Consider the following 24,454-nt stretch of genomic DNA (forward strand, 5'->3'; position numbering starts at 1 on the left):
TTTGAGTGACAGTTCAGTGACCGGTAATCAATCACAAGCTTCCGATTCGGTTCGAAGCATTCGACTCTGTTGAGGAACATTTGACAAGCTCGTATGTTTTGTACAAGGAAATTCACAGTTGTGTTCCCTCAGGAATGAATGTCTCTCGTGATGCCAGGCAGGGATGTGAAATTGGGGCAAATACGGAGAAGACTTTTTTTTAATTTTTTTTATTTTTTTTTTTAGGGGGCGGGGTGCGTGAAACGTGCAGGTCGCACTTCTCCCGGACCTGGCGGCGCAACTGCACGTCACGAACACCGAGGGATTCCCACTGTCCGGACAAAGTCATGCAAAACGCCAAAGCCGGCGGCTTCGCTTCTCGCCAGGGCGAGGAAGCGACTCGAGCAGTCCGTTGGCGTAGAAATGCTTGCCCTCGCTGGCTTGGAACAAGCATCCCATTTATTTGGAATAATAGTCACTCTCTTTTCATTTGGGGGAATACTGCACATCACACAAAGAGAAAATAAGCCCGCCTCCTCCCACAGCGAGGAATGTAACAAAAACGGAAATGCGAAATAACTGCCGCGATGTCTTCATATTTCAGCATTCAAAGCGGCGCATTTGCGTTCAAAACAAAGCGTTCGGCCCAACGCGGCACGACACCGTGACGACGCCCAACACGCGACAATAAAACGATCGGCCGAGCCCGTTTCTTACGGAGATGTTATATGATTGAGGTGCGCGTATCATACGGCGAGATTCGGATCGCGCTCCGTCCCGAGTCACGGCGCGATGCTTTGCGGGCAACGAGACTTTACTCGGAAGCAGAAAGCGCATCGAAAAAGTCGCTTTAATCTGCGCAAATGGTTCACATTGAGCCACAGGGCGGAGCTTCGGGAATCCAGTGCGTCAAACCGACGGCTCACGCCGGCCCTTCGCCTCGCTCGGGAGGGCGCCGCGCAGCCGAGTGATCTCGGTCGGCTTTTTGGGTCACGTGACTTCAGTCTGTCGCCGCGACGGCTGCGGCTCGACTGTCGGCGGCGAGAAGGCGCTAAAAGGCTCGAGCGGTCATCGCCGTCCAGCTCGCGGGGGAGAACGAGCCGCCGCCGCCGCCGCCGCCATCAGTAAGAGGATCGGACCTTTTGAATGTCGGAGATGAGCGACCTGGCCAGGTAGATGCCCACCATCTGACGGACAGCACACCTTAGAGCACTCAAGACCACTTTTGGAGACATTTTTCACTTGTTTCTTGTGACCACCGAGTGTTTGACTTTCAGAGGCTTTGGTCCGCACACACGCACACACAGCTCAAGTGAACATCAATTTGCACGGTTTGGCATTTCTGAAATGCTGTGTTACATTTAGGCCGGCTCGGCGGAGCCTTCCAGAAAGTTCAACTTTGGTCTGGTCACTCTCGAGAAAATGGGGCCAAACTCTTTCTTCCTTTTGTCAGAGAGGGCTTCTATCGACAGGATTTGGGGGCGTGGACAGATTGTGATTGATGAGCTTAAAGAATGGGGAAAAAATGTGGATTTTCAAAGGGGGGCGAACACTGTGTAGGTGTGTGTGTGTGTGCGCGTTTTAACACAAACACAGACAGACAAAAGGTTGACTTTGCGACGCTCGCACCTGCAGCAGCGAGATGACGACAAAGACGATGGCCAGCGTGTAAAGATTTGCGGGTAACCAGTCTTCCAGCGCGGCAATGCAGCCTTTCACATAAATGTGATCCGGCCACTCGGCCTGAAATCCGCCACAACATTTGACGGAACGGCCGCAAAGGTCAACAAAACGGGAAGCCATTTTCCGTCGCGCCGGTCTCGGAAGACGGACGACCTTCGGCCTCTCGTCACGCGCCGAGCGCGAGAACGCAGGCCGAAGGCGCGGCCAAAGCCGAGCCGCGAGAAGCGTCGCGGGCCTCACCTTGGCTTTCGTTCTCACGTCGTAGCCGCACTGCGTATTCAACACCGAGTCCTGGAGAGCACACGAGCGCGCACGCTTGAGTCAAAGGCGAGCCGGCGCGGCGGGCGGCGGGCGGGCCCACTCACGGCGGGGTCGGCGACGCAGCAGGAGAACGGAACGCCGCACTTCTCCCTGCTCCGATGCGTTCCGTTGCAGCTGAAGTAAACGTTGACGTCCCAGTCGTCGGGACGCCGCGCGCCGCAGCACCGGTTCTGCAAAGACGGCAGTTCACGCGCGGCGGGCGGGCGCCGGCGCGCGGCGGCGGGCTCACCGTCCTCTGCAGCGAGTCGATCAGGTTCTGCAGGTCGATGTCGTCTCGGTACGCTTTGACGTTGGCCAGGAAGAAGCCGTTGATCCATTCTCGCACCTGGCTCTGGAAAAGCACGGCCAGCGCGGCCACCGCCAGCTCCGCCAGGAAGATCAAGCCGATCGTGCCGCAAAACTGGCCGCCGGGCACCCAAAACACAACGCAATCATTTGGAACGCGTACGACAGGCGCGGCCGCGAACGGTCCTTTGGCGCCGGGGGGGGGCGTTTGCCCGTCCGGCACGCCTCGGCGCCTCGCCGCCGGCCCGGCTCGCGAGGGCGCAAAGGTCGCCGCGGCTACGTCCTACGTCGCGTCGGCCTTCCCGCGACTCCGTTCGCACGTACAAACTTGAGCAGGCAGATGTTTTCTCGGAGCGCTCCCACGCATCCGGCGAAGCCCAGGACGAAGGTGACGGCGCCCACCAGCAGCAGCAACCACACCGGGTCCAAACCTCGCAGACGGGTCACCTGCGCCAGGTCCAGCAGGACCCCCTGAGGAACAAAGACGAAAGGCTGAGCGCCGCCCGCGGCCCGGCTTGGCTTTGGCCTTTCACCTTTTCACTCCACGCCCAAAAGGCCACCGCGATGAAGACCACGCCGGCCAGCTGCAACACACACACGCACGCGCACGGCGCGAGCTTCGCTTAGCTTGAGCGGTGGCGTTCGCGTGCGGCGCTTTCACGGATGTCTGTGGGCAGGACCGCCTGAAGCCCAACAGAACGTGCGTGACGGCACTTGCGGCGCCCGTGAGAAGAGGAAGGAGAAACTCACCCAAAAGGTGACGTTGTACGTAAACATGAGGTATTTGTAGCAGCAGCTGACCTCGGCGTTGTCATAGCGATAATAATACATCTGCAATACAAACATTTAGCGGCAAAAAAGGATTCAGAGCCCAAAGGTTTGGTGAAGGTAGAAACTCGGCGTTGACAAAGATTGGCGGTGAAGATTTGGCGCGGGAGCGGACTCGAATCCCCCCCACCCCCATCTCACCGGAAACTGCAAACGGCACCTCCCTCCCAGCCTCCCCCCCCCCCTTCATTTTTCAGTTGACACCGGAAAAGAAGCGCACTGAAGGGGAGAACTGGTTTTCTTTTTGCCTTGTATTCCCTGAACACACCTCGCGCGAGACAAAGAAGTGCTTGCGCTGAAGAATATTTGTTGTGGAGCGAACATCTTCAACAACTCGTTGAAGTTTAAAATCCAGAAAAGAATTGCAATGAAGGGGGACTTTTTTTAAATCGAATTTTTGTATTGCATTTTGAAAACACTACGCGGGGGCCGGGGGGGGGGGTGCTGTGCATTTGAAGAAGAAAAAAAATCCATACGTGACAATGTTTGGGGAAAAACTACAGCTGGGATAGGCTCCATCCAGCACGCCCCGCGACCCTCGCGAGGAGAGAAAGCGCTTGAGAAAATGCATGCATAGTATTTGCTCTTTACCAGGAAACGTTCTCCAAATTCTGTCCTGGCTTGTAACTATTCAACAAGAATGAAAGGGAACACTTGAAGATCATGAAACTGAATTTCAATTTGATGACGCATCGACCTTGCCGATTCCAAAGTCTGGCCCCCGAATTGACTTGACTCGGTGTCGAGATCCGCGGCAAGAATGCGCCGGGCACCTCGTTCTCTCTCTCTCTCTCTCTCTCTCCTTTCCGTCTTTCTTTCTTTCCGTGACGACAACTTTTGGCCACGAGTTTTGTCGTCGTGACATTTGTCCAAACCAAACGGAAATAAAACAAACAGCCATTTCAAATGAAGAAGAACCGCGGCTCGTCTATTGTGCAGCGGCGCGAGACAAATCCAACTTATGATGAGGATGAGTGGACAATTATTCTGATCGAGCCGACTTTGTTTGTAGCTCACCGGAAGCAGCTAACCTTAGCAAGCTAGCTCCGAACAAGTACGTCAAGGAAAGGGCACAAAACGTGGTCCAACTCACCTCCGGTTCCGAGTAACAACTGTGCAAACGTTTGGCTTTTGCTGTCAAGACGACGGCGAGAAAGTCTTCTGGGTTTGTTTGTTTGTGTTTGGTTTTGGGTTTTTTTTGGGGGGGGGGACTTATGTTGTTTTTGAGAGTTTCCTCCGCCTCCCGAAAAGTTTGAGGAACTCGTCGGCAGGAAGTGTTGCCGAAAGAAGCTCAACAGAAGAGCGGCGGTTGACGAGCGCAAATCGCGAGGAGAGCGACAAACGGGCGCTCTCGATCAAACTTCTTCTTCGAGCTTATGGCGGTTAACAAACGAGAAATCTCTCGATCACATCCTCAACAAAAACGATTGGGATAAAAAAGCCCAAATTGGCCGCGAGCGGCTTCTTGCTCTCGCCGGAGGTGCGGGCAAGGCGGTCGGCATTTGGTGCCAACTAGCGCCACCGCGTGGATGGATGGGTGGAAAGGCCTCTCCGGCCGCGGCCGCGCAGCCTCACCCGGACCGGCCCCCGCCGCAGGGGCGGTTCTGGATCAATTTCAATGAGGGGGCCGGGCTGGGGCCAGGGGTTTTGATGGGGGGGGGGGGGGGGGCACATTCAACCCAGGGCTAAAAAGACAGATTCGAAATCTTATTTGACTTTTTATTTCTTCAGACTTTGAAATTGTAGTCATAATAATAATAATAATAATACATTTTATTTATAAGCGCCTTTCAAGACACCCAACATTACAGTGATGAGAAAAAAACAGTATTAGGAGGGCTAAAATGTCTGCAAACGTAACAATACGTCCGTTGAGAATATTCAAGCCAGGGGATGATATGGTACCAGCCTGCCGGGGACAAAAATTGCAAATACACTGAAGCTAGATGTTTTACATGCATATCATTATCCAAATTTTAAAAGGCCCTCGCCTGTCTTATATATTGATCCTGTTAAATAAAAATTAAAATAAAAAGGGAGACTAAAAAAGTTACACGCACACACACACACACACAAACGCGCGCACACACACACACAAACACGCGCGCACACACACACAAACACGCGCGCACACACACGCGCACACAAACACGCGCACACACACACACACACGCAAATAGCACTCGTGTGGTGGTAATTTCCTTCTCTGCGGACTGCTTCTCATTTTCCCGCTCATTTTTAAGTGGCGCAGCGCACTAAAGGGTCCGACTAGAATGTTAAATCACGCACTTTGGTTCCACCTTTCGCGTCGGCGACTCGGCACGACTGCGAAATCTGCGCTCGGAGGGGGGGCCAGAATCTGTGCTACAGGGGCACTGGCCCCCCCCCCCCAGAACCGCCACTGCCCCGCCGTTTACGTGGGACGCCGACAATTTCACACACTCACGGAGTGTGATGGAGACGAGATGTATCGTTTGGTTTGGTTTGTTTATTGTACATAAAACATATACAGTAATAATTTGACAGAAAATAAGGTAAATAGTAAAAAGGAAAGAGAAATCAGTCATCACTCAACACAGTTATTATGTTCAAGGGAGTAGGAAGAAGTAAAAAAAATGATATTGTGGGCAGCGTATTCCAATGAAAGAAAACAAATCGACACATGGATTGCATTCAAATCACCGAAGCAATTCGCCATTCACATTTGCACGCAAAACACGCCGCGGAGCAAAGAAGGAATTAGCGTGAAAGTACTTGAGCGACGTGCGCGCTTATTTTCCAAGCACATCTGCCTTTTTGTAGTTACGAAGGCCCCAAAAAAAATGTCCTTCATCAATCCCGACAAGGAGGGCTCGACTTTGCAAGTCGAGCGCCGGAGCCTCGCCGGTCTTTGGCGAGTCGGCGAACGTCGGCGTCAAAGCGAGCGAGGATCCTTTGCCGCGTCAATCGCCGAGCTTGACGGAAGGATTGAGAGCTCTCGGCAGGCGGAGAGAGAGCCGCGGCGGGCGGCTTTCCCGCGCGTGATGACGGCCCGCCCCGCCCCGCCCCCAATTAGCGTAAGCCCGTTGATGGGCTCAGCTAATTGGCTTGGGGGCTCAGGGGCCGGCGCGGGCCACTTTGCGCCTGGATCGCAGCCGCGCCAAAGACTTTGCGCCCGAGGACTCGTGAGCTGCGGCGGTGCGCGATGGGAGCCCCCCCGGCCCCCCGTGGCCACCGCGGCCTGGCCTGACGCAGGCGGCGGCGGCAAATTGCGAGCGAGCGGCGAGCTCGGTCCGCCGGGCGGGAGCGCGCGCTCAAGATGCCCTTCATGCCCGTCAAGTTCGACCCGCGGAAGCGGGTCAAGCTGGCCCGGGGCCTGTGGATCCTCTACTGGCTGTCGGTCCTGGCCGGCGCGCTGCTCTCGGGCCTGGGCGTCTTCTTCAAGGTGGAGCTGCGCAAGCGCAGCGAGCTGATGGAGCAGCGCGAGAGCCACCTGCTGCCCAACCTGCTGATCCCGGCGGGGCTGCTGGCCTGCGCGCTCAACGCCTTTGGCGGCAAGGTGTGCCACGACTCGCTGGACCCGCTCAAGTACTCCAAGTGGAAGCCCGGCCTGAGGAGGTTCCTGCTGCTGTGCTGCGCCTTCAACGCGCTGCTGCTGCTGCTGGCGCTGCTCTGCTTCCTCCTGCAGTTCGCCGTCTACCTGACGCTGTCCCGGGGCCTGGACGGCAGCATCCGCTTCTACAAGGACACCGACACGCCGGGCCGCTGCTACATGAAGCGCACCCTGGACTTGACGCAGATCGAGTTCCGCTGCTGCGGGAACGTCAACTTCCGGGACTGGTTCGAGGTCCAGTGGATCAGCAACCGCTACCTGGACATGAGCGACGGCCGAGTCAAAGAGTGAGCGAGTGCCGCAAAAGCTAACGTCGCGCCGCCGTTTCCTCTTTTGCCGTCGGCCGGCGAATCGCGTACGCGACGTCCGGGGGCTAATGAGAAGCGGGTCGCTTGAGGATGAAGGGGGATTACCGGGCGAGAGAGAGTTCTCGCTAAACCTTTAATCCGCCTGCCGCCGCGTGATCTTTTCCGACACGGCAAGGTCAATGACGTCCCGCCGCGATCTCGCACGCTTCGGGCCTGGCGTCCGGCTGCGCCGTCAGGCGGCCCTGGACCGAAAACGGAAACACCCGCTTGCGTTGGAGCGGGGGGAACCTGCCGAGGGCCGCCTTGTACACGAGCTGGTGTCACACCACCGCCAGAACGGATTTAGCGTCTCCGGCAAAGGCACGCGCGTCACGAAACCAAGCGCGCCTTTGTTGAAGCCGAGGCGTGCGGTCACATCGCACGGACGCTGGCGACCGACCGACACGATTGATCGGAGAACAAATACGGATCGAGGAGTTTTCGGCAGCCGCGCGAGGCGCTCGAAGGGAGTCGGGCCCTGTCAGTCCGCCCCCAAAGGTTTCCAAAGATGGCGGCGAAGCGCTACTTTGGTGGAAATGAAGTTCCTCAAATGGAACCGGAAAGCCCAAAGTAACGCGCGCGCGCGCGCGCGCGCGGCTTCGGCGACGGCGCCGAGCGATGACGTGCGCCGGCCTTTCCGTTGCAGTCGCGTGCTGAGCAACGTGGAAGGCAAGTTCCTGATGGACAGCGTCCCGTTCAGCTGCTGTAATCCGGGATCGCCTCGGCCTTGCATCCAGCACCACCTGACCAACAACTCGGCCCACTACGACTACGACCACCGCGCCGAGGAACTCAACATTTGGACGCGGGGCTGCCGCGAGGCCCTCTTCTCCTACTTCAGCGGCCTGATGACCGGCGCCGGCGCGCTCGTCGCCGCCACCGTCCTGCTGCAGGTGAGCCCGCCTCGGTCCGAACGAGCGCAGCGCCCATCTCTCCATCGATCGAGAGATAAGTCGTTCGGGAAACGTTCAAGTGGATCAAAAGGCTCCTGCTGAGGATCAGCGACTATTCTGGCAGCTTTAATCCCACTTCCCGTGTCCAGATCAGCTTTCCCGATGGCCTCGATGCACCGCACACAAAAGCCTCCCCTTCAGTGACCGGATAGCCGATACAATGTCCAATGCAGCGCTGTTCTCTCAACGCTTTGTTCCCCATTACCTGTGTGTGTGTGTGTGTGTGTGTGTGTGTGTGCGCGCACGTAATGCAGTGCGCAGACATGGCAGGCCTGAAGTACCTGAGCACCGCCCTGGAGACCATGAGCGACCCCGAGAACCCGGAATGCGAGAGCGAAGGCTGGCTGCTGGAGAAGAGTGTCAAAGAGACGCTGGTGGAGACGCTGGGCAAAATCAAGACGCTGGGCAAGTCCAACCATGTCCAGGAGGGCGACCAGGAAGCCCAAGCCTGAGACGCAGCGAGCGCCCTCCCTCGCTCACTAACGCGCACTGGAAAGAAACACGTCACAAACGTGGTGCCACCCAACATCATCTTCACTTCTTATACAACACGGAATCGTGTTTTTTTTAACTTTTGTAGTGACACACACACACACGCAGTCGTACATGCTACACATACACCCCCCCCCCCCCCCTCTCTCTCAGACACGCTCTGTAAATAAGCACTTCACAAACGTAATAGACGAACATAAAATCATGTTCGGTCGTTCTTACAGTTGACATGGAACCTTTCCAAACTTCCGCAGCGCACACACCCACACGAGCAAGTTTCATGTGTAGACGTTTTCAAGTTTCAATTGGTTCTTTGTTCCTTCTAACATTTGTGGTGTCGTCTCCCAGAGATTTTAGTCCCCCAAGACATAAAGAGATTACGATTGACACGCAAGTGCCTCGGCCACCTTTGCTTTGCCCGCTCGCGCCGGCGACCGAGTGCGCGCGCCACGTCCAGTCACGGCCTCGGCAAAGGACGCGCCGAGTTGTCGTTCGCGGCGGTCGCGCTGTCGGAAAACCGGATGAACGCCGTTCTGGGTCTTGACGTCACGCCACGAGTCCGTCACCGGCCGGACCCTGGCCAATTGTCGCGCGCTTCCGTCAACGTTTGGGCGAGCCGCGCGGGTTTGTCGGGGAGGCGGGACAAGCAGCTGTCAGTCATATCGACGGAGGCATGACGTTGTTTCAATGTCCGCAAAAGGTAACCAAGCAAAAATATATATATATATACACAATATATATACACACACACACACACACAGTATATATATATATAGAGAGAGAGAAGGGATCCATTCCTGGTACGGACTGAGAGTTCTACAAAAGGAACTGGAGGTAGAAATTGTTTGCATGTCACCACATTTGTCAATCGGCGACGAGCTTTGCGATTAGCAAACAAAGGATGGCTTGAAATTTGGGGATATTTGCCCTCGTGTTCAAATCCCTTTTGAAACGCGGTACAGCACGGGCCTCGGGATTGTCATTCCAATTGCCTTTATTTACAATTCACGGCAAACACAGAACACACACTTTGCTCCCAAACCACTTTAAAGGGAGAGTAAAAGCAACACTTTTTGCCATGCATGTTAAAACCGCGCGAGTCAACGACTCTTAAACTGACCCCATCTTATGCCTCCGATTGGATTTGCAATTATTCCGCAACTTGCCGCAGCGAAAGCCAATCGGAGACCGTCGCGCTTGTATCCGGGGCCCAAAGCACGTGTCAATCATTCGTAGACAGACGCGCACACACTTGAGAAGAGTAAGGCCTCGTTTTCCAGATTTATTACAAAATGAACACGTCAAGGCTTTGTGCTAATTAGCAAACACGACACCGATGCGATACAACATGGAGGCTAAAGGTGAAGGACAAGCATTTTGTTTTTTCTCTTTTCCAAACAAACTCAGTCAGGACGTCTGGCGGAATTGTCAACGTCGTCGAGACGCCGCGCCTCGGTCGCCGTCGCAGCCGGACCGATAAAAAGCCAAAGCTTTTCCTCAAACGCGAGGAAGCGACGGAAGCGGAGTTTTGCCCTTTGCCGCCGCCGATGGCGACGATGCCGGCGTTGCCACGGGAACGACGAGGGAAGGCTCTCAACTCGCTCAAATGACATTGAAATCGCTTTGACGTCATCAAAGACGCCGGCCGGCCGCCCCCCCCGCGTTCAAAACTACAAAGACGGCCGAGCGGCTGCATGCATACCGCGACGTGGGACTCGACAAACGCAACAAGCGAGGAGGAGGCGGCGGGCAGATGAGGAGCGCGAACACGTCCGATGAGATCGGGGCTCGGGAAGTCGGGTTCCTCGAGAGCCGTCTCCCGCCCGCTTTGGCTCCCCGCCGACCCCGACGCGCCCGCTTCGACGCCTCTCCGGGGCTCGACGACGATGCGAACGGGCCGCGTCGGAGTCGGGAGGCGGCGAAAACGAGGAACCCGACTTCCCTCGCCCCGAATTCGCTCATCTCGCAGAGACAAAAAGGTTCCGGCGGAAGGTCCTGTTCTTCCCGGGACGGGAAGGGGGGGCGCGGGCGGGCGGACGGCCTTCTGACCACGTCTGCTATGTACACTTGCCGTCGCGCCCGAGCGGACTCAGTCGGAGTCCGACTCGATGGGGGCCGTCTCGTCGAGGACGGCCCTCTTGGCGGCGCCCAGGTGCGCCTTCTTGTGGCGCGAGAAACTGGACGAGTGCATGAAGGTCTTGTTGCAGGCGGCGCAGGTGAAGGTCTTGCTCTTGGCCTTGGCTCGCTTGCCGCCGTCCGCCGCCGCCGCCTGGTGGCTCAGCTGATGGCGCACCAGGCTGGAGGTGTGGCTGAAACGTTTTCCGCAAAGACCGCAGCCGTGGGCCCGCGGGGCGGCGGCGCCGGCGTCCTCCTCGTCTTCGTCCTCGTCCTCAACGGCGACGGGGCCGGGCTTGGCGCGGCCGTGGCGGCGGCGGCGCCGGTTCTTTTTGCACAGCGTGTAGAAGTTGGGCTTGTCACGCGAGCACAGCTTGAGGCGGATCTTCAGGTCCGACGAGCTCTCGGCCACGTTCTCCTTGCCGGGTTGCGCGTAGCTGTCCAGAAGCTCCTTCACGTGCGTCACCTGCGAGGTCGCAAAGTCGCCCGACACTTACGGCCAATTCTTCGGCGGACCACCGGGGAAACTTTCCGTGGGAATCGCACGCAAAAGGGATCGGGGAGTCGGTCACGTCCGGCGCCGCCTCGACCGAGCGGCCGCCTTTTCTTTCCGAGGTCGGAGCGGGGCTCCGGCCTCGCTTTTTGCACCGGCGCAAAGGTGAGGTGCGTCTGAACCGCGCTTGTCGACATTCACCCCCCCCCCCCCCCGACACGAAATCGTCTCGTGGGTAATTTGTTCTGCGGCCCCGCCGGCCTCAACGGGGGATCCCGCCGAATACGCGGCAGGAATCGCAGCTACTTTTGAGGGCCGGCCAGTTCGCCGCTTGCCGTCCACCGAAAAGGGCACGACGGTGACGCCGGGCTCGGGTGGCGACCGATCACGGCTCACCTGCTTTTGGAGTTCAGTCATTCCTCAAACGTCGAGACGAGCGGGGCCGCATCGGACGTGTTATCGCCAAGACCGTTTTGGAGGTGACGACCCCCCCCCCCCCCTCACCCCCGCCGAACTAAAAAATCCGCTCGGCGTCAAGTTCTTTCAAAGTATTTGTGCCGCAAGTCCATCGCGTCAAAGGTTTGCTGCGGACGTCTCGGGCCTCGACTTTCTTACTTCAACGGCACTCGCAACGCGACGGCCGTCCCGAGAAGGCGCTTTTGGGTCCCGCAAGCTCTCATGAACGGTCGTCTCGCATTTTCCAAGCAAATCCCTTTTTCTTCCCAAGAATATTGAAGAGTGGCATTGAAACGTCCGACCGCTGGCAATGACAACCGGAACAAATGGAGGCACTTCAGCAAGTACAGCTGGATTGAGAAGAGCTTCCTGCCGCCGACGCTCGCAACTTTTTTTCGATTCTTTTGAAATGCTCTCATCCGAACTCCATTATTTATTTTTGTCGTTGTTGCAAACGTCATTTAGCGCCATTCGGGGAAAGAGTTGCTGCTCTTCAACGAAGCCAACTTTGATTTCGAAGTAGCTGAAAAGAAGCCCCTTTTTTTTTTAAAGCCGATCGCCGGAGCCCCGCGAGACGCCGAGCGGGCACGGAGCATAATGCGGCGGCACGGAGCGCTCGTCCGCCGCGCCGAGTCCCGTGGAAAGTTTCCCAGCGGCAAAGACGGCGCGAGGCCGGCCGGGCGTCTCACCTGATGCTTGGAGAGCGCCGTGGAGGTGCGGAAGCTCATCTCGCACTGCGGGCAGGCGTAGAACTTGTCATCGGCGACGTGGGGCGGGCCCGCCGGCTGCCTCCGCCGCTTGGCCTTCTTGCCCTTGAGCGAGGGCCGGTGGGCCGAGCGGGCGGGCGCGGCCGGGGCGTGGCCGTGGCCCGGCGCGCCGTCCTTGGCCTTCTTGTGAATGAGGCGGTGTCGCGACAGGCTGGAGCTGTGGTTGAACTCCTTCCCGCAGATGTTGCACGGGTGGATGCGCCTCTTGCCGTGCAGCCGCAGGTGACTCCCCAGCATCCTGAAGCACAAACCAGTCGGGGGGGCGTCAGGCGAGAGGCGAGTCGGGCGGCTCTTTCCGAAGCGGGACCTTTTCTCAAATCGAGCGATGAGGATTCCGCTCCCGGTTTGGTCTCGAGCGGACGGGGAGTCGCAGTTCTCCCGGAGTAAAAAGCGCCGCTTCTTTTGCACGATCTCAAATCCGGCACTCGGTGAGCGCGCGGGTGCGAACGCTCGGCGGTCTCCGGGCGTGTCCCGCGACTGGCCGGAGAGCGCTTCGGGGGCGGAATCCGCCTTTCGCCCGTGGTCAGCCGGGATAAGCTCCGGCCCCCCCCACCCCCCCCGCGAGGATAAGCGGCGCCGAAACGGACGGACGGACACGCTTGGAGTGGGATTTCATCATCGCTTCACGTTGGTGGCGACGCATCGACCCCAAACCATTTCTTGGAACTTTTGCAAATAAGGAGCCGCAGAAGCAAAAGATGCTTTTCTTTTAACGTCCAATAGCGATCCTTGAAGAAGAGGCCGTCGCAACCGTGGAAAATCAAGACGCAATCAACGTGCTTCTCGGGTGGGAAAAAAAATGGCGGGCGATCCGAGTCGTCCCGAGCGGGCGATATCGCTCGTTCTCAATTGTTTTTTCATCCGCACGTTATCGGAGGCGCTTCTCCTCAGGGGGGGAGCCCGGCCCGCTAGGCGGGGTGCCGAGCGCTCGCCCGGCGCGCCGCACTATCGAGGTTTTTTTCTCCGCGCCCACCCAAAATAAGAAAAGCGACAACGTGCGCCGCAATCCGCCGTCATGCGCAAAAGCCGCCGCTCCGCAAGCGCTTCTCGGCGGAAGACGCGACAACGCGCAAGTCGCGCGGAGCCTCCCGCCAGCCTCCCTTCACGGTTCGCGCATCGTTGCGGAGTCTCGTCGGCCAGCCCGACGCGAAGGGACGAGCGGCGACGCCGGCGAAGCGCGGATCCGTCGAGCGATCGTCACCGACGCGGAGCGACGAAGCGACGGCGACAAATCCGCCGAGAGGGAGAGACGCGTCGATTGGCAAAGTGCCGCCGCGGAATTCCAAGAACTGACCGGCGAGAGGGAAGAAACCGTTGGGCCGCCCGCAAAGGGAATCATTTCGCTTCGCCGGCCGGCCGCTTTCAAGCAAAACTTGTCGGAAAGCTCAGGCCGCCACGCGCAAAGACAAACGGGCTGTTTTTGTCCGCCGCCAACCGCGACGCGAACGCAATCGCAATCGCCAGCCGACGACCGAGCGAGCGGCCGTCGACGAAAAGGAGGCCGTGTGTCGCTTTCCCAGACGGCCGGCGAGAAAACTCTTTTCTTGCCTCACCTTGACCAATTTTTCCTCTTTGGAAAAACGCGGGCAACGCCGGCGCGCGTGCGGAAGGGGCTGCTCTTCATCGTTCTTTCATCGTGCCTGGGAGGGGGAATCTCCACGCATGCGGCGCTCTCCCCGTTCAAATCGTCGGAGCGCATCATGCGCGGGGTTTTTTTTTGAATCTCACTGATCAAAATCGATAGATTTGGAAAACCCGGGCCCAAGAGAACTTCTCCAACGCGTCCGAAGCCTTCGTCTCGACACAAGAAAGGGAAAAGGCCAATTGTGTCAAACGAGTTGGCCCCGAGTGGCTTTCGCGGTCGCTCGACTTGAGAAAGGTCGCCCGGTGCGACGTCATCTCCTCAATTGCCGTCGCTTCGCTTTACTCTCCTCGTGAATCGGCAGGAAAGAAACAGCGGCAAAGGGGCGGAAGAGTGATTTTGCAATCGACTCGAACGCCGAAGGAAGTCTGAATTGACGGACTCGGCGACCGGCTCGCGGGAGGCGATGACCGACCTGCTGCCCTTGAAGGTCATGCCGCAGTGCTGGCAGGCGTAGCGCGCGTCCTGCCGCGCGGGCTCCGGGGCGCGTTTGGCGGCGGCCGAGGCGGGGGCGGCCGCCATCTTGGCGGCGTGCGTTTGCTGGTGGCGGTACAGGCTGGAGGCGTGGCTGTAGCATTTACCACAGTAGCCGCAGCGATAGCGCCGCTCGTCGGGCTCGGGATCGGCGCGGTCCGAGTCGGCCTCGCCGTCCGGCTGGCCGCCCACCTCCACCAGGATCTGGTGGCGCTCGTCGTCGTCGTCGTCGTCGTCGTCGTCCGACTCCATCTTGATCTCCACGCTCTGCTCGGTCACCTCGCAAGGGTACACCTCCTCGTAGGGCGCGAAGAAGGCCTCGTCCGTCTCGATCTTGAGCTGCTCGCCGCTCAGCTCCGACGGGTCGTCCGAGTCCTTCTTGACGCACGAGATGGTGAACTTGGAGCCCACCTCGGCCCACTTGACCACATACTCGATGGGCTGCGTGTCCAACTCCACCGTGATGAAGTCCGCGCCCAGGGCGTCCGCCTCCGACGCGGTCAGCTGCGCCTCGGAGTCGTCCATCGTCAGGCGGCGATCCCAGCGGCTGGAAGCCAGACGGCGCAATTTCAAGGGAGGCGGACATATCGGACGAACGCTGAGCGGACGGCGGTCGCCGCAGCCCCGCGGACGAGGGCTCCCCTCTCGCGTTTGCCACACGAAGAGATCTTTGGAGCGTTTGCGTTTCCTCGGCCTTCGCGAGCTTCGGATGAAATCGGCTCTCGTTTCTAGGGCCGCCGGCTTCTGAAAGCTTTCCGGCCCGAGACCTTTGTCGCGTTGTTCGCGCTCGGACGAGGCAGGTGAGGGCCAAACGGAGGCCAAACGACATCGCTTGTCATCAAGTTGCGTCGAGAAGCATTCGAGGACGAAGTGATCGCGGCTCGCCGTGACGTCACCATAAAGCAGGCAGGCTGCGAGAGCGCCGCATCCATTATTCAAATCGCTCTCATCGCCAACTTATTCGCGGCGAGCTCGAGCGCCGAACGTTCGGGAAACGCGCTCGAATTCCTACCGAGAGTTCGCGCGCGTCGCAAACGTCGGCGTTGTCACCGTCGCGAAAGGCGCGCGCAAAAGGTCCCCTTTCTCAATGAAGTTCCAGGGCTCTGCCGGGCTCGGCGGCAGCGACGAGGAAAACGGCGGAAGGATCCCCCCGCCTCCCCACCACCGCCGCCGCCGCCGCCGCCACCATTTCTGGTTCGTGGCGGCTCGTCAAGCGAGCGCAAAAGACGACCGGAGCGGCGCGCCGGTTCACCGCGACGAACTTTGGCGTTTCGGGAACTCACCGAGTAGGAATACGTCAAATGAGAAGCCCGAGGTTGCCGGCGGAGACGCTCACAATAAACAGGAAGAAGCGGACGTGGACACAAAGCATTGTGGGAAACGATTAAATGGTTCCCGGCAACGGAAGCGCTCCTTCATAGTAAAAGCGACACCTCCGGTCGGAAGCGTGCACATCGTAGCTAGAACGCACGCGACCAATACGTGAAAATAAGACAGACGTGCGGAGGCGACTAGAAACTCGTTCATGTTGTGACTGGTCGCAGACTGAGCGCGCCAAGCGAACATTGGCCTGACCGGAAGTGGACAACATACGTTCATCGGCTCTGCACTCGATGGAACGGGCTCTCTGATTGGCTGAAAATGGCCCACCTCAAACCAAAGTCGACTGACAGCAACCGAGAAACAGCTCGGACTTTTTCGTGTTGGTTGAGAAGCAGATGGCACTCGCGTCCACCTCACATGGTCGACGTAAATACGTCACATAGGCCGCTTTCCAACCAATCGCGGGACGATGAGGAACATGACTTTTGGGCAACCGTCGTCCATGGCTTCCATTTGACACCCGTCAAACCTCGCGGTTCATCTGGAAGGCACAGCGACGTCGCGCTCCATCGGTAATGGACGGTAAAGTGTTAGGAGTGCGGGCGGGCGCCAGGACCGGACGGACCGTTACGGTGCGTGCGCCGCCTCTGACGCTGCTCCAACATGATTGGCTGCTGACCAGGAAGAAGCAGCGCGAGATATGCCCCCCCCCCCAACACGATTGGCTGCTGACGAGGAAAAAAAAGCACCGCGAGATATGCCCACCCCACCCATTGTGCACATTTGACTGGGGGCCAGCTTGCTGAGCTAAAGCAACCCGCGAAGCGACGTGGCGGCCATGTTGGCGGGTGCAATCGCGTTGCCATCAATGGCAAAGCAATGCTTGACTTTTTAGAGAACACCGGAGCGGCTGCCATTCCGCTCCAGTTCGAAGCGTCCCGTGAAGCAGACAGACGAGTGGGTGTGCCCGAGAGGCAACAACATGACCTCCGAAACGGGAAGATTTTTACAGGTTGAGGCCACTGACGTTTTTTTCCCCTACTGTAGTTTTGTATTTGGCTAGGGTGGGTCACCGTTCCCGCTGGTAGCATGAGAGCGCTGGCTTGAGGACGGAACTACTTTGCGGAGAGGAGGAACAGGATAAGCATCGCCGGAAGCCTACGCACCTCATGTGGCAGGGCTGTGCAGGCCTGCGGGAGGAAGGGAACCGGTACCAATGACCGGGCCCCAAGGTCACCTGACCTAAATCACGCGGACCACCCGTGGGGTACGAGGTTCCGGTCCATCCTCCGCCGCTGCCAAATTGCACCTCTGACCGCCGGGGAGCTCAGCGATGCCCCGGCCGGCTCCAGCTCCGGGAGGAAATACCCCGGGACAACATCCGTCGTCTCGCGACGAGACGAGCGCGTGGCGAGCCACGCAAATTTTGAAGTCGCCGGAAGGAAATTTCAGCGACACGAACAGACGCACAAAGTTCACGTTTCCATCGGGGTCTTTCGAGAGGGTCGAAACGCAAATTCACAAAAGCACGTTTTGAGTCCCGCAACGTGACTTGCACGTTTTTGGGAACGTCGACGATCGCCCGCCTCAAATTTCACACGTTCAAAGCGAGCGGCGCTACTTTCATGAATGACAAAGGCAAACAAGAAGCACATGACCAAAGATCTCCGTAGTCTCCAAAGGGCTTCCCCGTGTTTTATTTGCGTAGGGACGATCACACAAGCGCACGCACCAATAAAATAAGCAAAAGTCATCCCGGGTGAGTTTAAAATTATGTGTTGAATTTACGATAAAAGATTTGTCAGCAAAAAAGTCAATTTCACGGTGTCAAAATGATCCTGGATGCAGAGTATTTGAACAAACGCTCAAATGCAAAAATAAATGTTTCATCAAAAATATTTCGGCTTGGATAAGTCAGCCTGCCAGAGTTACTACTTGTTGACTGGGAGCTCGATAGATGCATTCAATTGACTTCCTGTTTGCAATCAAACGGCGTCACGGGATTTAAGGCGAAGAAGGCCGCCAACATCATCCTCCTCCTCCTCAAACCTGGAAGAAAACGAAGCGACGGCAAGCTTAGGATCAATGCGAACAAGTCACACCGGCGAGGGGCGCGCGATTCGGGGGCAAAGGGCCCGTTTGGAAATAGCCTCAGAACGGGCGCCGGTTCAACCGCTCGGCAACTCTGCGTGTCGTTCAAATACGTTATCCGTACGAAGCGGCACGCCGGCCGTCCCGACGGAAAGAGTTCCGGCGCGGGCTGCCGATTTGGGGCGGCGCGCGGCCAAAAGTGTTCGCGGAGGGGCCGTCGGGCTCCGAACCGTTATCGAGCGTCGGCGCCGCTCATTTACTTTTGCGCCTTCTTGCGGACGACGGCTCCCAAGTGGCGATCTTCGATGACGTCGTGGCATCTGATGCGACTCACCTGAACAGGAGGCGGCTTGTGAAGCCATTTCTCTGGGTCACCGCCCACTTTTGCGCTGGAGAACGAGTCATAGGCGGAGGGCACGCGTTCCTGCGGCGAATGGACACGCGCGCGATGACGTCACGTTACCCCAGTTGGCTCGCGCAAGCGGCGATTTCTGCTACCTGACACTCCTTCCGCAGCGGCCCTTTGTCATCCCGCCGAGGTGCCGTCCCCTTTTCCGGAAGCGTCCACGACCGCGCATCTAAAGGCTTCCCGAACAAGGAGTTCGAGAGGCCGCCGCAGGCTGACGACGGAGGGTTGGAAGGGTGAAGCCACGCCTCCAGGATGGCCCGAACCTGCGGAGACCGCGCCCACTACCGCCGTCAGCCCAAACCAATTCAAATTGGGCACGCCGTGGCTCCCGTTCACCGAAAAGTGAAGCTTTAGTGCTTTTGCCGGTCAACAAGTAGAGAAAGTTTCATTCCAATCAAAACCCGCCCGGGTTAACTTTTGGGGGGTGATTCGGAATGGAAAGACCCTCGAACAAGGTCTCAAAGGCACGGAGCCATTCACTTTGACACCTCGAGGTCGGATGCTTTTCATCGGCTCCGTTCGTAGTCGAAACCCGAAATGCACCAGCAATCGCCACGACGAGCTTCGGTCGGTATGGCGGGCTTGCTTAACAGCCACTGATGGCAGAGTCCCCCCGCCCCCCCCCCCCCCCCACACACACTTTTTGTTTTTTTGCAGCAGCAGCACCACAGAAAATGTCCCAAATTGGAGGCGTAGGCAAAGAGAACCGAGTCCTTATTAAGTTCATTACCTTCTGTTCTTGCTGTCTGCGCTGCAGAGGAGGGGGGAAATTCTTTGCAGCAGCCAGGACGACGTCGACGGCGGCGGGGGAAACGGGGACGCCGTTCTTGTCTCGGCCGCTGTGCTGCAGCAGCCAAGCGTCGAGAGCTTCTCTGCCGCAGTTGTCGTCGCAGACGCACTCAGAGTAGCTGGAGCACGGTTCGTTGGCGCGACACGTCTGCGGCGGCGGCGGCGGCAGCGCCCGTTGAAGCCACGCCTCCAGGCCGGACGCGGCGGTCTTGAGGCACTCGAGCTGGCCCAGGTTTTCGATCTCCAGCGCTCGGGTGCTCCGGCGGCAGCGGGAGGAGCAGCCGGGGCCCGCCAGCCAGTCTTCCCAAGGCCGGCGCTCGGAAAACGGCTCCAAGAGCAAGCCCCGACGCTCTCCGTTCGCGTCGGGCGGGGCCGCCAGCCATTTGCTCAGGTCGTCGTCCCGCGTGGACTCGTCCATCTTTTCGATGGAGGAGGCGGACGAAGCCTCGCTTTGGCCGCGCCGCCTGCCGGCGGCCTTCCGGTCCTGGAGCAGCCACGCCTCCGGGTCTCGCGGCTGACCCCAGGCCTTGAGAAAATCCACCGACGCCGGGGCGGGACGGGAAGCCTGCACGAGGGCGGCGCGGGGACATTCAAGAGTTGCACCGGCGACAAGGATCAGAACGCGTCACGCTCCGCCCTACTTTGTTTTCAATCCCGAGTCTCGGACCGCCTTCCGGCAGCCGGTCCGCCGGAGCCCCGCTCGGGACTTCCTGCACACACAAGCGCAAAAGGTCACGGCGCAAGGCGTGGTCTCGAGGTGATTTTCACCACAGGCGGGCGCGGCTTTATTTTGCTTTTGGGTTCTCGCTAGCGACGGGCGGCGATGGCGCGCGGGGGCTCGCGGCCATGCCGTTTCTACTCTGGAATTTTGACGGCGCGAATTTGGGAGGACGGGCTTTACGAACCGTCGAGAGCCGTCTAGACTGGTTAGACCGGCCGCCTGCGTGCGAGACCTGGGCGGCGATGCTGCCAAACGAGGTGATGGCTTCCCTCAGGGAGCGCGCGTCGGCAGTGAAAGTCATTTCGGGCGTTTCCTCCGGCAGCAGGCTCAGGGAAGCCAACCTGGGGAGACGGAGACACGCGCACGCGCGCGAGGCGCCGCGCCCCGCGTTGCCCATTGAACAAGTGAACAGCGCGTTCCAACAGAGTCCGGCCGCAAGAAGGCGGGCCGGTGACCCCCGGCGAAGGCCACTCCAAATGAAAGCCAAGGCCCGACTTTCTTACTTGTCCATGCAGCTGGTCAGTTGGTTGCTGAGATCGCCGCCGCCGCCGCCGCTCTGCAGCTGCTGCGAGATGGCGTCCAACTGCCCGTGCATCTGAAAGGCGTTGGAGAGACAAGAGCACGTTGCCACGTGCCGAGCATCCGCACGCTCGAGTATGAAAAGCGCACAAGACCAAAGGGGAGCCGAACGGAAAGGTTTTGGTGAAATCTCAAATTGCGGCCCAACGCTGTCCCGACGAGGCCTAAGTCGCGGCCTACCAAAAGACAAACTTGCCGACGCTGCTCCCAGGTCGGGCGCCTTCCAGGCATGACGAGCGATTGACATTTTAACGGAACTACTCTTGACGATACCGCTTATCAATCCGGTATCGCGATCGGCGCATTTTTTTTTTTGGGGGCGAAAAACCCGAAATGACAAAAATATTCAAATTCAGGTGGCTCCCGCGTTTGCCGCCTGCTTTCTTTCAATCGTGACGCTCAAGCGACAGCGGGCAGAACCGTCCGCTTCTTTCTCGACAATCGCCCCCGATTGCGCTTCGGTCGGACGACAAAGCCGGCCGGGAGTCGGAGATTTTGCCTCGGAGCCCGTCGGGGCGTCTGCCGGCGACCGACTCCGGCGATCCTCGGAATGAATTCTCAACTCAAGTGTATTTCCGGAGCACTTTCAAACAGCCGTGGCTGCGGACAAAGCGCTGCACACGGGGCAACTAACATATCTACAACAATAAAGCATAAATCGGTAACAAAGATGGTCGAAGCCGCCAAACATGAAAACTAAGATCAAATCTGAGTCAAACGCCAAAGACCACAAGTGAGTTTTGAGGCGGGTTTTCGAGCGGGCGGGGGGGGGGGGGGGGGGCGAAGGGCACCCACCCGATGGAGTTGATGTAACTGCTGCTGCAGAGTTTCCGCCTTGACGTGTTCCAGCAGCTCGATCTGGCCCAGGAGCCACAACTCCCTGCAGCGCAGCGCCTCCTGCTGGCGACTCACGCAGCTCTGCAGCTGCCAGCGCACCTGCCGGACGCAAAGGCAACGGCAACTTTTGTCAAGTCATCGCTCGGCCAACTTTGCTCGTTGGACTGTCACGTGATGTCATTTGTTGTTGGGCGACTCCACGTCGTTGCTTTCGGGAGCCGCGCCACTTGACGCAAAATGCGTTCCGATTTGTCGGGACCAGATTTGAACGTCTACTTTGTGAGCTTTCATTGTACAACCGGCAATGCGGCTGCGAAGAGAGCGGCGCCGGTTTCTCAAAGCGGACGCGGACCTCAAGAGTCGGGGGCCGAGCGAAAGTCACGCCCGGGAGGGAAGCGGGCCACCAACGAGCAATTCTTTGTTTGTTCAACATTGCCCAAGACGTGTGTGACGCACAGGACAGTATTTACAAGCTGGCCCAAAGCAGTCAAATTTCGTACAGGCAAAAGGTTGCCGCGAATCTCGACCGTTGCTTTGTCCACACATGGGGGTTCTTTTTATTTTATTTAAACAAATGATTTACCAATTGGAAGCGTGGAAAAAAAATCTCTCTCTCTTTCAGCTTCCCCCCCCCCCCAGATAAGGTTACGTATGGAGCAAGAAAAACAAGAGTTTGGTATCCCCAGATGTAAAGCAAATCTCAGAAACCCCAAACATCAGCAAAAGCCCAGGCCGAAGACCGCTAACATTTGCCTTTATCGCAACGCAAATAGGCAAAGGAGCTTTTTGTTTCTTCTTCATATTGGATTTTGGCGACCGGGGCCAAATGAAAGGCGACGTCTTACCTCTCTGGCGTTGTCCCCCAGCAGCCGCTGCGTCTTCAGCACGCCATCGATCGCCTTCCCGAGCTGATCCTGAGCCAGCCGGCATCGCTTAAGCTTGCTGCCTGCCGCCGGCATCCTGGTCAGCGAGCGGAAAAACAAGGCGCGCCGGATTCCACTCAGTCATTTCATGGCACGTTGGAGCGGCCGGACCAAATGGGCAAATTTCTACAAGCGCCGCGTGCCTTTGCGCAGCGCTTGCAGAAATTTGAAAGAACCGGTCGAAGAGGAATCCAAAGAAGCAAGCGCCGCGTGCCTTTGCGCAGCGCTTGCTTCTTTCGATTCCTCTTCGACCGGTTCTTTCAAATTTCTACACGAATTCAACACGGAAGCTAACCAAAGTTGGACGCACACGCCGCGCACATGTTTACGGAGCAGAGCAGAGCAGTAAACGAAGCGCAATGTGTCATTTTAAAATAATGTTCTCCAGTTTTGGAGAACAAAGGGAAGGGGATTTGGATCGGATGTTTTTTTCCATCTGATTCACCACTAACTGTAATCCAAAAAATAATTCCCGATCGATCAAGTATTCAAATAATAATTGGCGAGCGGGTCGGAAATGGAGAAATGTGTAGCTGACCTCACTCGCGAACTGCCTGTAGGAAGGACCGGAGAAATGTGACAACTGTTTTACCATTTAGAGGGGTCGGGAGAATTTCCAGTGAAATCGCGCCTCATCGATGAAATATAAACGGATGCTCCAAATAGCTGTCCGTCAATTTGATAAGCGAGCGAGGGTAAGGGCTTGACTTGTCGGGAGGCGACAAGAAGCCATTCCGGGCGTTTGTGTCGAGTTGGCCTTTTCCAGCGAAACGCTAACGTGGGCGAGAGGGCGACGGCCATTTCTTATCGTCCGCTCGCACACAGCTGATAACGCTCTTCGCTCAAAACACCCTCGCGACTTTCACCTCGGTGTTTACGAGCACGACCTTGGCGAATGTACACGTGATTAGTGCTTTGTTGTCGTTTTTCACACGGACGACCTTCCGCTTCGATCCGTCGCGGCGCATTTCCCGTGAGCCGACCACCGACAACGCGTCGCTCAATGAGGGGCCATTGCCCCGCCGATGACATCGAGTGTCGTTCGTGCACGTCGTTGATTACGAAAGCCTTCTTTCGGCGAGTAACGCGTCGGCGCGGATCGAACATAAACGTCCACATCGACAACATCGATCGGCCGCCATCAGCGCGTGCGGGCCCGCACGTCCGCGCGGCCTTGACGTGACGTCACCCGGCCGACAAACATTTGAGGAGTTGCGGTCCCGAGGCAAGAAATAGGCGAGCGGTTCCGAGCGCCGTCACCCCCGCCGTCCACGCGAGGCCGAGGTCGGCGTCGCGGAAGCTCAAAGGGGCGGAGGAGGTCGACGAGGGCACCGTTTTAGAAGGAATCGCCATTCGCGACACAGCCCGACTCACCTGACGATTTTGCTGTGGACGCTCGACCTCAGTGCCTCAAATGCGCCAAACTGCTCGGATGACTATTTTCCGTCAGGTGGGGATCCCTCCGTCGCTCGCTCGCTGTTTGGCTTCGCTCTCGGCCGAGTCGCCAGCTTGTGAGAGGATGACGACGAGGAAGGGGGACCGAGGGAGGTCCTTCGGCAGCTGGGCTGGGCCGGGCTGCCGCTTCTTCTTCTTCTTCCCTTTCCCTCGGGTCGCAGCGAGGGCTTCGCGCGCATTGCCGCCCTCTAGTGCTGAAGTGGGGGGTCACGGTACGGGGCTCCCCAAGATCCGCTTTTCAAGCAGCCAACGTTCGACCCCTTGCCGCACGCGCGCCGCGATGAGCAACGGTCATAATGGACCCACGCATGAACGAAAAAAGAAACCAGATCCCAGACGATAGGATAGTGCGTTTGTCAAAATGAAATCACTGCCTAAGCTGGTGGGGGACCTGACGCGGGGAGCCAAGGTTTGAGACTTGGGGTTTGGGGTAGAGGAAACGATCTTAGCGAGGTGTAAAGGTTGGGCCACGGGATGGAAGCCAACGCTGAAATTGATGGGGGGGGGGGGGGGGGGGAGACACGTGAAAGAGGAATCTGGAACAGGCGACACACATCTTTGAAACCACTCCCTTTATTTATACGACTACATTTCCGAATGACGGTTAATATTATTATTATTCAATGCAAAGGTGACTCTGATGTTGTCATTAAAAAAACTAGTCACGCGAATCCATCTGGACACCGATCATATAATTTCCTACAATAATCAGGAGAGAAAAACGACACCGATACAAAACACCCGACTTCGATCAATCGCTGCCACTTTCAACCACTTGTGCATCATCCATCCATTCTTAGGAAATTGCATTGTTTTTCAGAAGAATCCCGCAGGTGGTCCTTGGGGTCCCTGAAGCGCCGTATGAACGAGAGCGAAGATGGCCAGTCCCCTCCCACCCCC

General features: G+C 57.8%; 4 protein-coding genes and 1 long non-coding RNA gene across 12 annotated transcripts; 2 read left to right on the forward strand and 3 right to left on the reverse strand.

Annotated features, from left to right (window-relative positions):
* Positions 1-810: 810 nt before the first annotated feature.
* Positions 811-4,574, reverse strand: tspan14 (tetraspanin 14). 4 transcript variants are annotated; one of them, XM_086122134.1, is made up of 9 exons: positions 4,190-4,574; positions 3,019-3,099; positions 2,802-2,852; positions 2,593-2,739; positions 2,213-2,383; positions 2,028-2,153; positions 1,903-1,953; positions 1,609-1,722; positions 811-1,166 (listed from the first exon to the last, which is right to left on the reverse strand). In XM_086122134.1, the coding sequence occupies exons 2-9, from the start codon at positions 3,097-3,099 to the stop codon at positions 1,101-1,103; spliced, it is 807 nt and encodes a 268-aa protein (XP_085978260.1). In that variant the 5' UTR covers positions 4,190-4,574; the 3' UTR covers positions 811-1,100. The 4 variants fall into 4 exon arrangements, with proteins under 4 accessions (XP_085978260.1, XP_085978261.1, XP_085978259.1 ...); XM_086122135.1 differs by lacking the exon at positions 4,190-4,574 and adding an exon at positions 3,688-4,179; XM_086122133.1 differs by lacking the exon at positions 4,190-4,574 and having other exon boundaries at positions 3,019-3,251.
* A 1,624-nt stretch (positions 4,575-6,198) lies between these two features.
* On the forward strand, positions 6,199-8,874 carry prph2b (peripherin 2b (retinal degeneration, slow)). Its single transcript, XM_086121450.1, has 3 exons — positions 6,199-6,975; positions 7,682-7,928; positions 8,243-8,874. Exons 1-3 carry the CDS (start codon positions 6,395-6,397, stop codon positions 8,438-8,440), a joined length of 1,026 nt encoding a protein of 341 aa, XP_085977576.1. The 5' UTR covers positions 6,199-6,394; the 3' UTR covers positions 8,441-8,874.
* Positions 8,875-9,456: 582 nt separating this feature from the next.
* LOC147198719 (uncharacterized) lies at positions 9,457-16,222 on the reverse strand. Of its 3 annotated transcripts, none has more exons than XM_086121448.1 (4): positions 16,078-16,222; positions 14,369-14,974; positions 12,234-12,549; positions 9,457-11,061 (listed from the first exon to the last, which is right to left on the reverse strand). In XM_086121448.1, the coding sequence occupies exons 2-4, from the start codon at positions 14,950-14,952 to the stop codon at positions 10,570-10,572; spliced, it is 1,392 nt and encodes a 463-aa protein (XP_085977574.1). In that variant the 5' UTR covers positions 14,953-14,974; positions 16,078-16,222; the 3' UTR covers positions 9,457-10,569. The 3 variants fall into 3 exon arrangements, with proteins under 3 accessions (XP_085977574.1, XP_085977575.1, XP_085977573.1); XM_086121449.1 differs by having other exon boundaries at positions 16,021-16,154; XM_086121447.1 differs by lacking the exon at positions 16,078-16,222 and adding an exon at positions 15,711-15,882.
* A 205-nt stretch (positions 16,223-16,427) lies between these two features.
* Positions 16,428-17,567, forward strand: LOC147198720 (uncharacterized). The gene is made up of 2 exons (XR_015101973.1): positions 16,428-16,707; positions 16,798-17,567. It is a non-coding gene; the product is annotated as an uncharacterized LOC147198720 (long non-coding RNA).
* Positions 17,417-23,677, reverse strand: ncoa4 (nuclear receptor coactivator 4). Of its 3 annotated transcripts, none has more exons than XM_086121443.1 (10): positions 23,474-23,676; positions 22,022-22,136; positions 21,135-21,275; positions 20,264-20,355; positions 19,945-20,101; positions 19,681-19,749; positions 18,981-19,604; positions 18,340-18,513; positions 18,172-18,265; positions 17,417-17,792 (listed from the first exon to the last, which is right to left on the reverse strand). In XM_086121443.1, exons 2-10 carry the CDS (start codon positions 22,133-22,135, stop codon positions 17,779-17,781), a joined length of 1,479 nt encoding a protein of 492 aa, XP_085977569.1. In that variant the 5' UTR covers position 22,136; positions 23,474-23,676; the 3' UTR covers positions 17,417-17,778. The 3 variants fall into 3 exon arrangements, with proteins under 3 accessions (XP_085977569.1, XP_085977570.1, XP_085977572.1); XM_086121444.1 differs by having other exon boundaries at positions 17,417-17,799; positions 18,176-18,265; positions 23,474-23,675; XM_086121446.1 differs by lacking the exons at positions 18,172-18,265; positions 18,340-18,513 and having other exon boundaries at positions 17,417-17,799; positions 23,474-23,677.
* Positions 23,678-24,454: the final 777 nt, after the last annotated feature.

Source organism: Hippocampus guttulatus, chromosome 10, assembly GCF_054856545.1.
Source record: "Hippocampus guttulatus isolate MCC_2025c chromosome 10, RoL_Hgut_1.0, whole genome shotgun sequence".
Taxonomy (NCBI): domain Eukaryota; kingdom Metazoa; phylum Chordata; class Actinopteri; order Syngnathiformes; family Syngnathidae; genus Hippocampus; species Hippocampus guttulatus.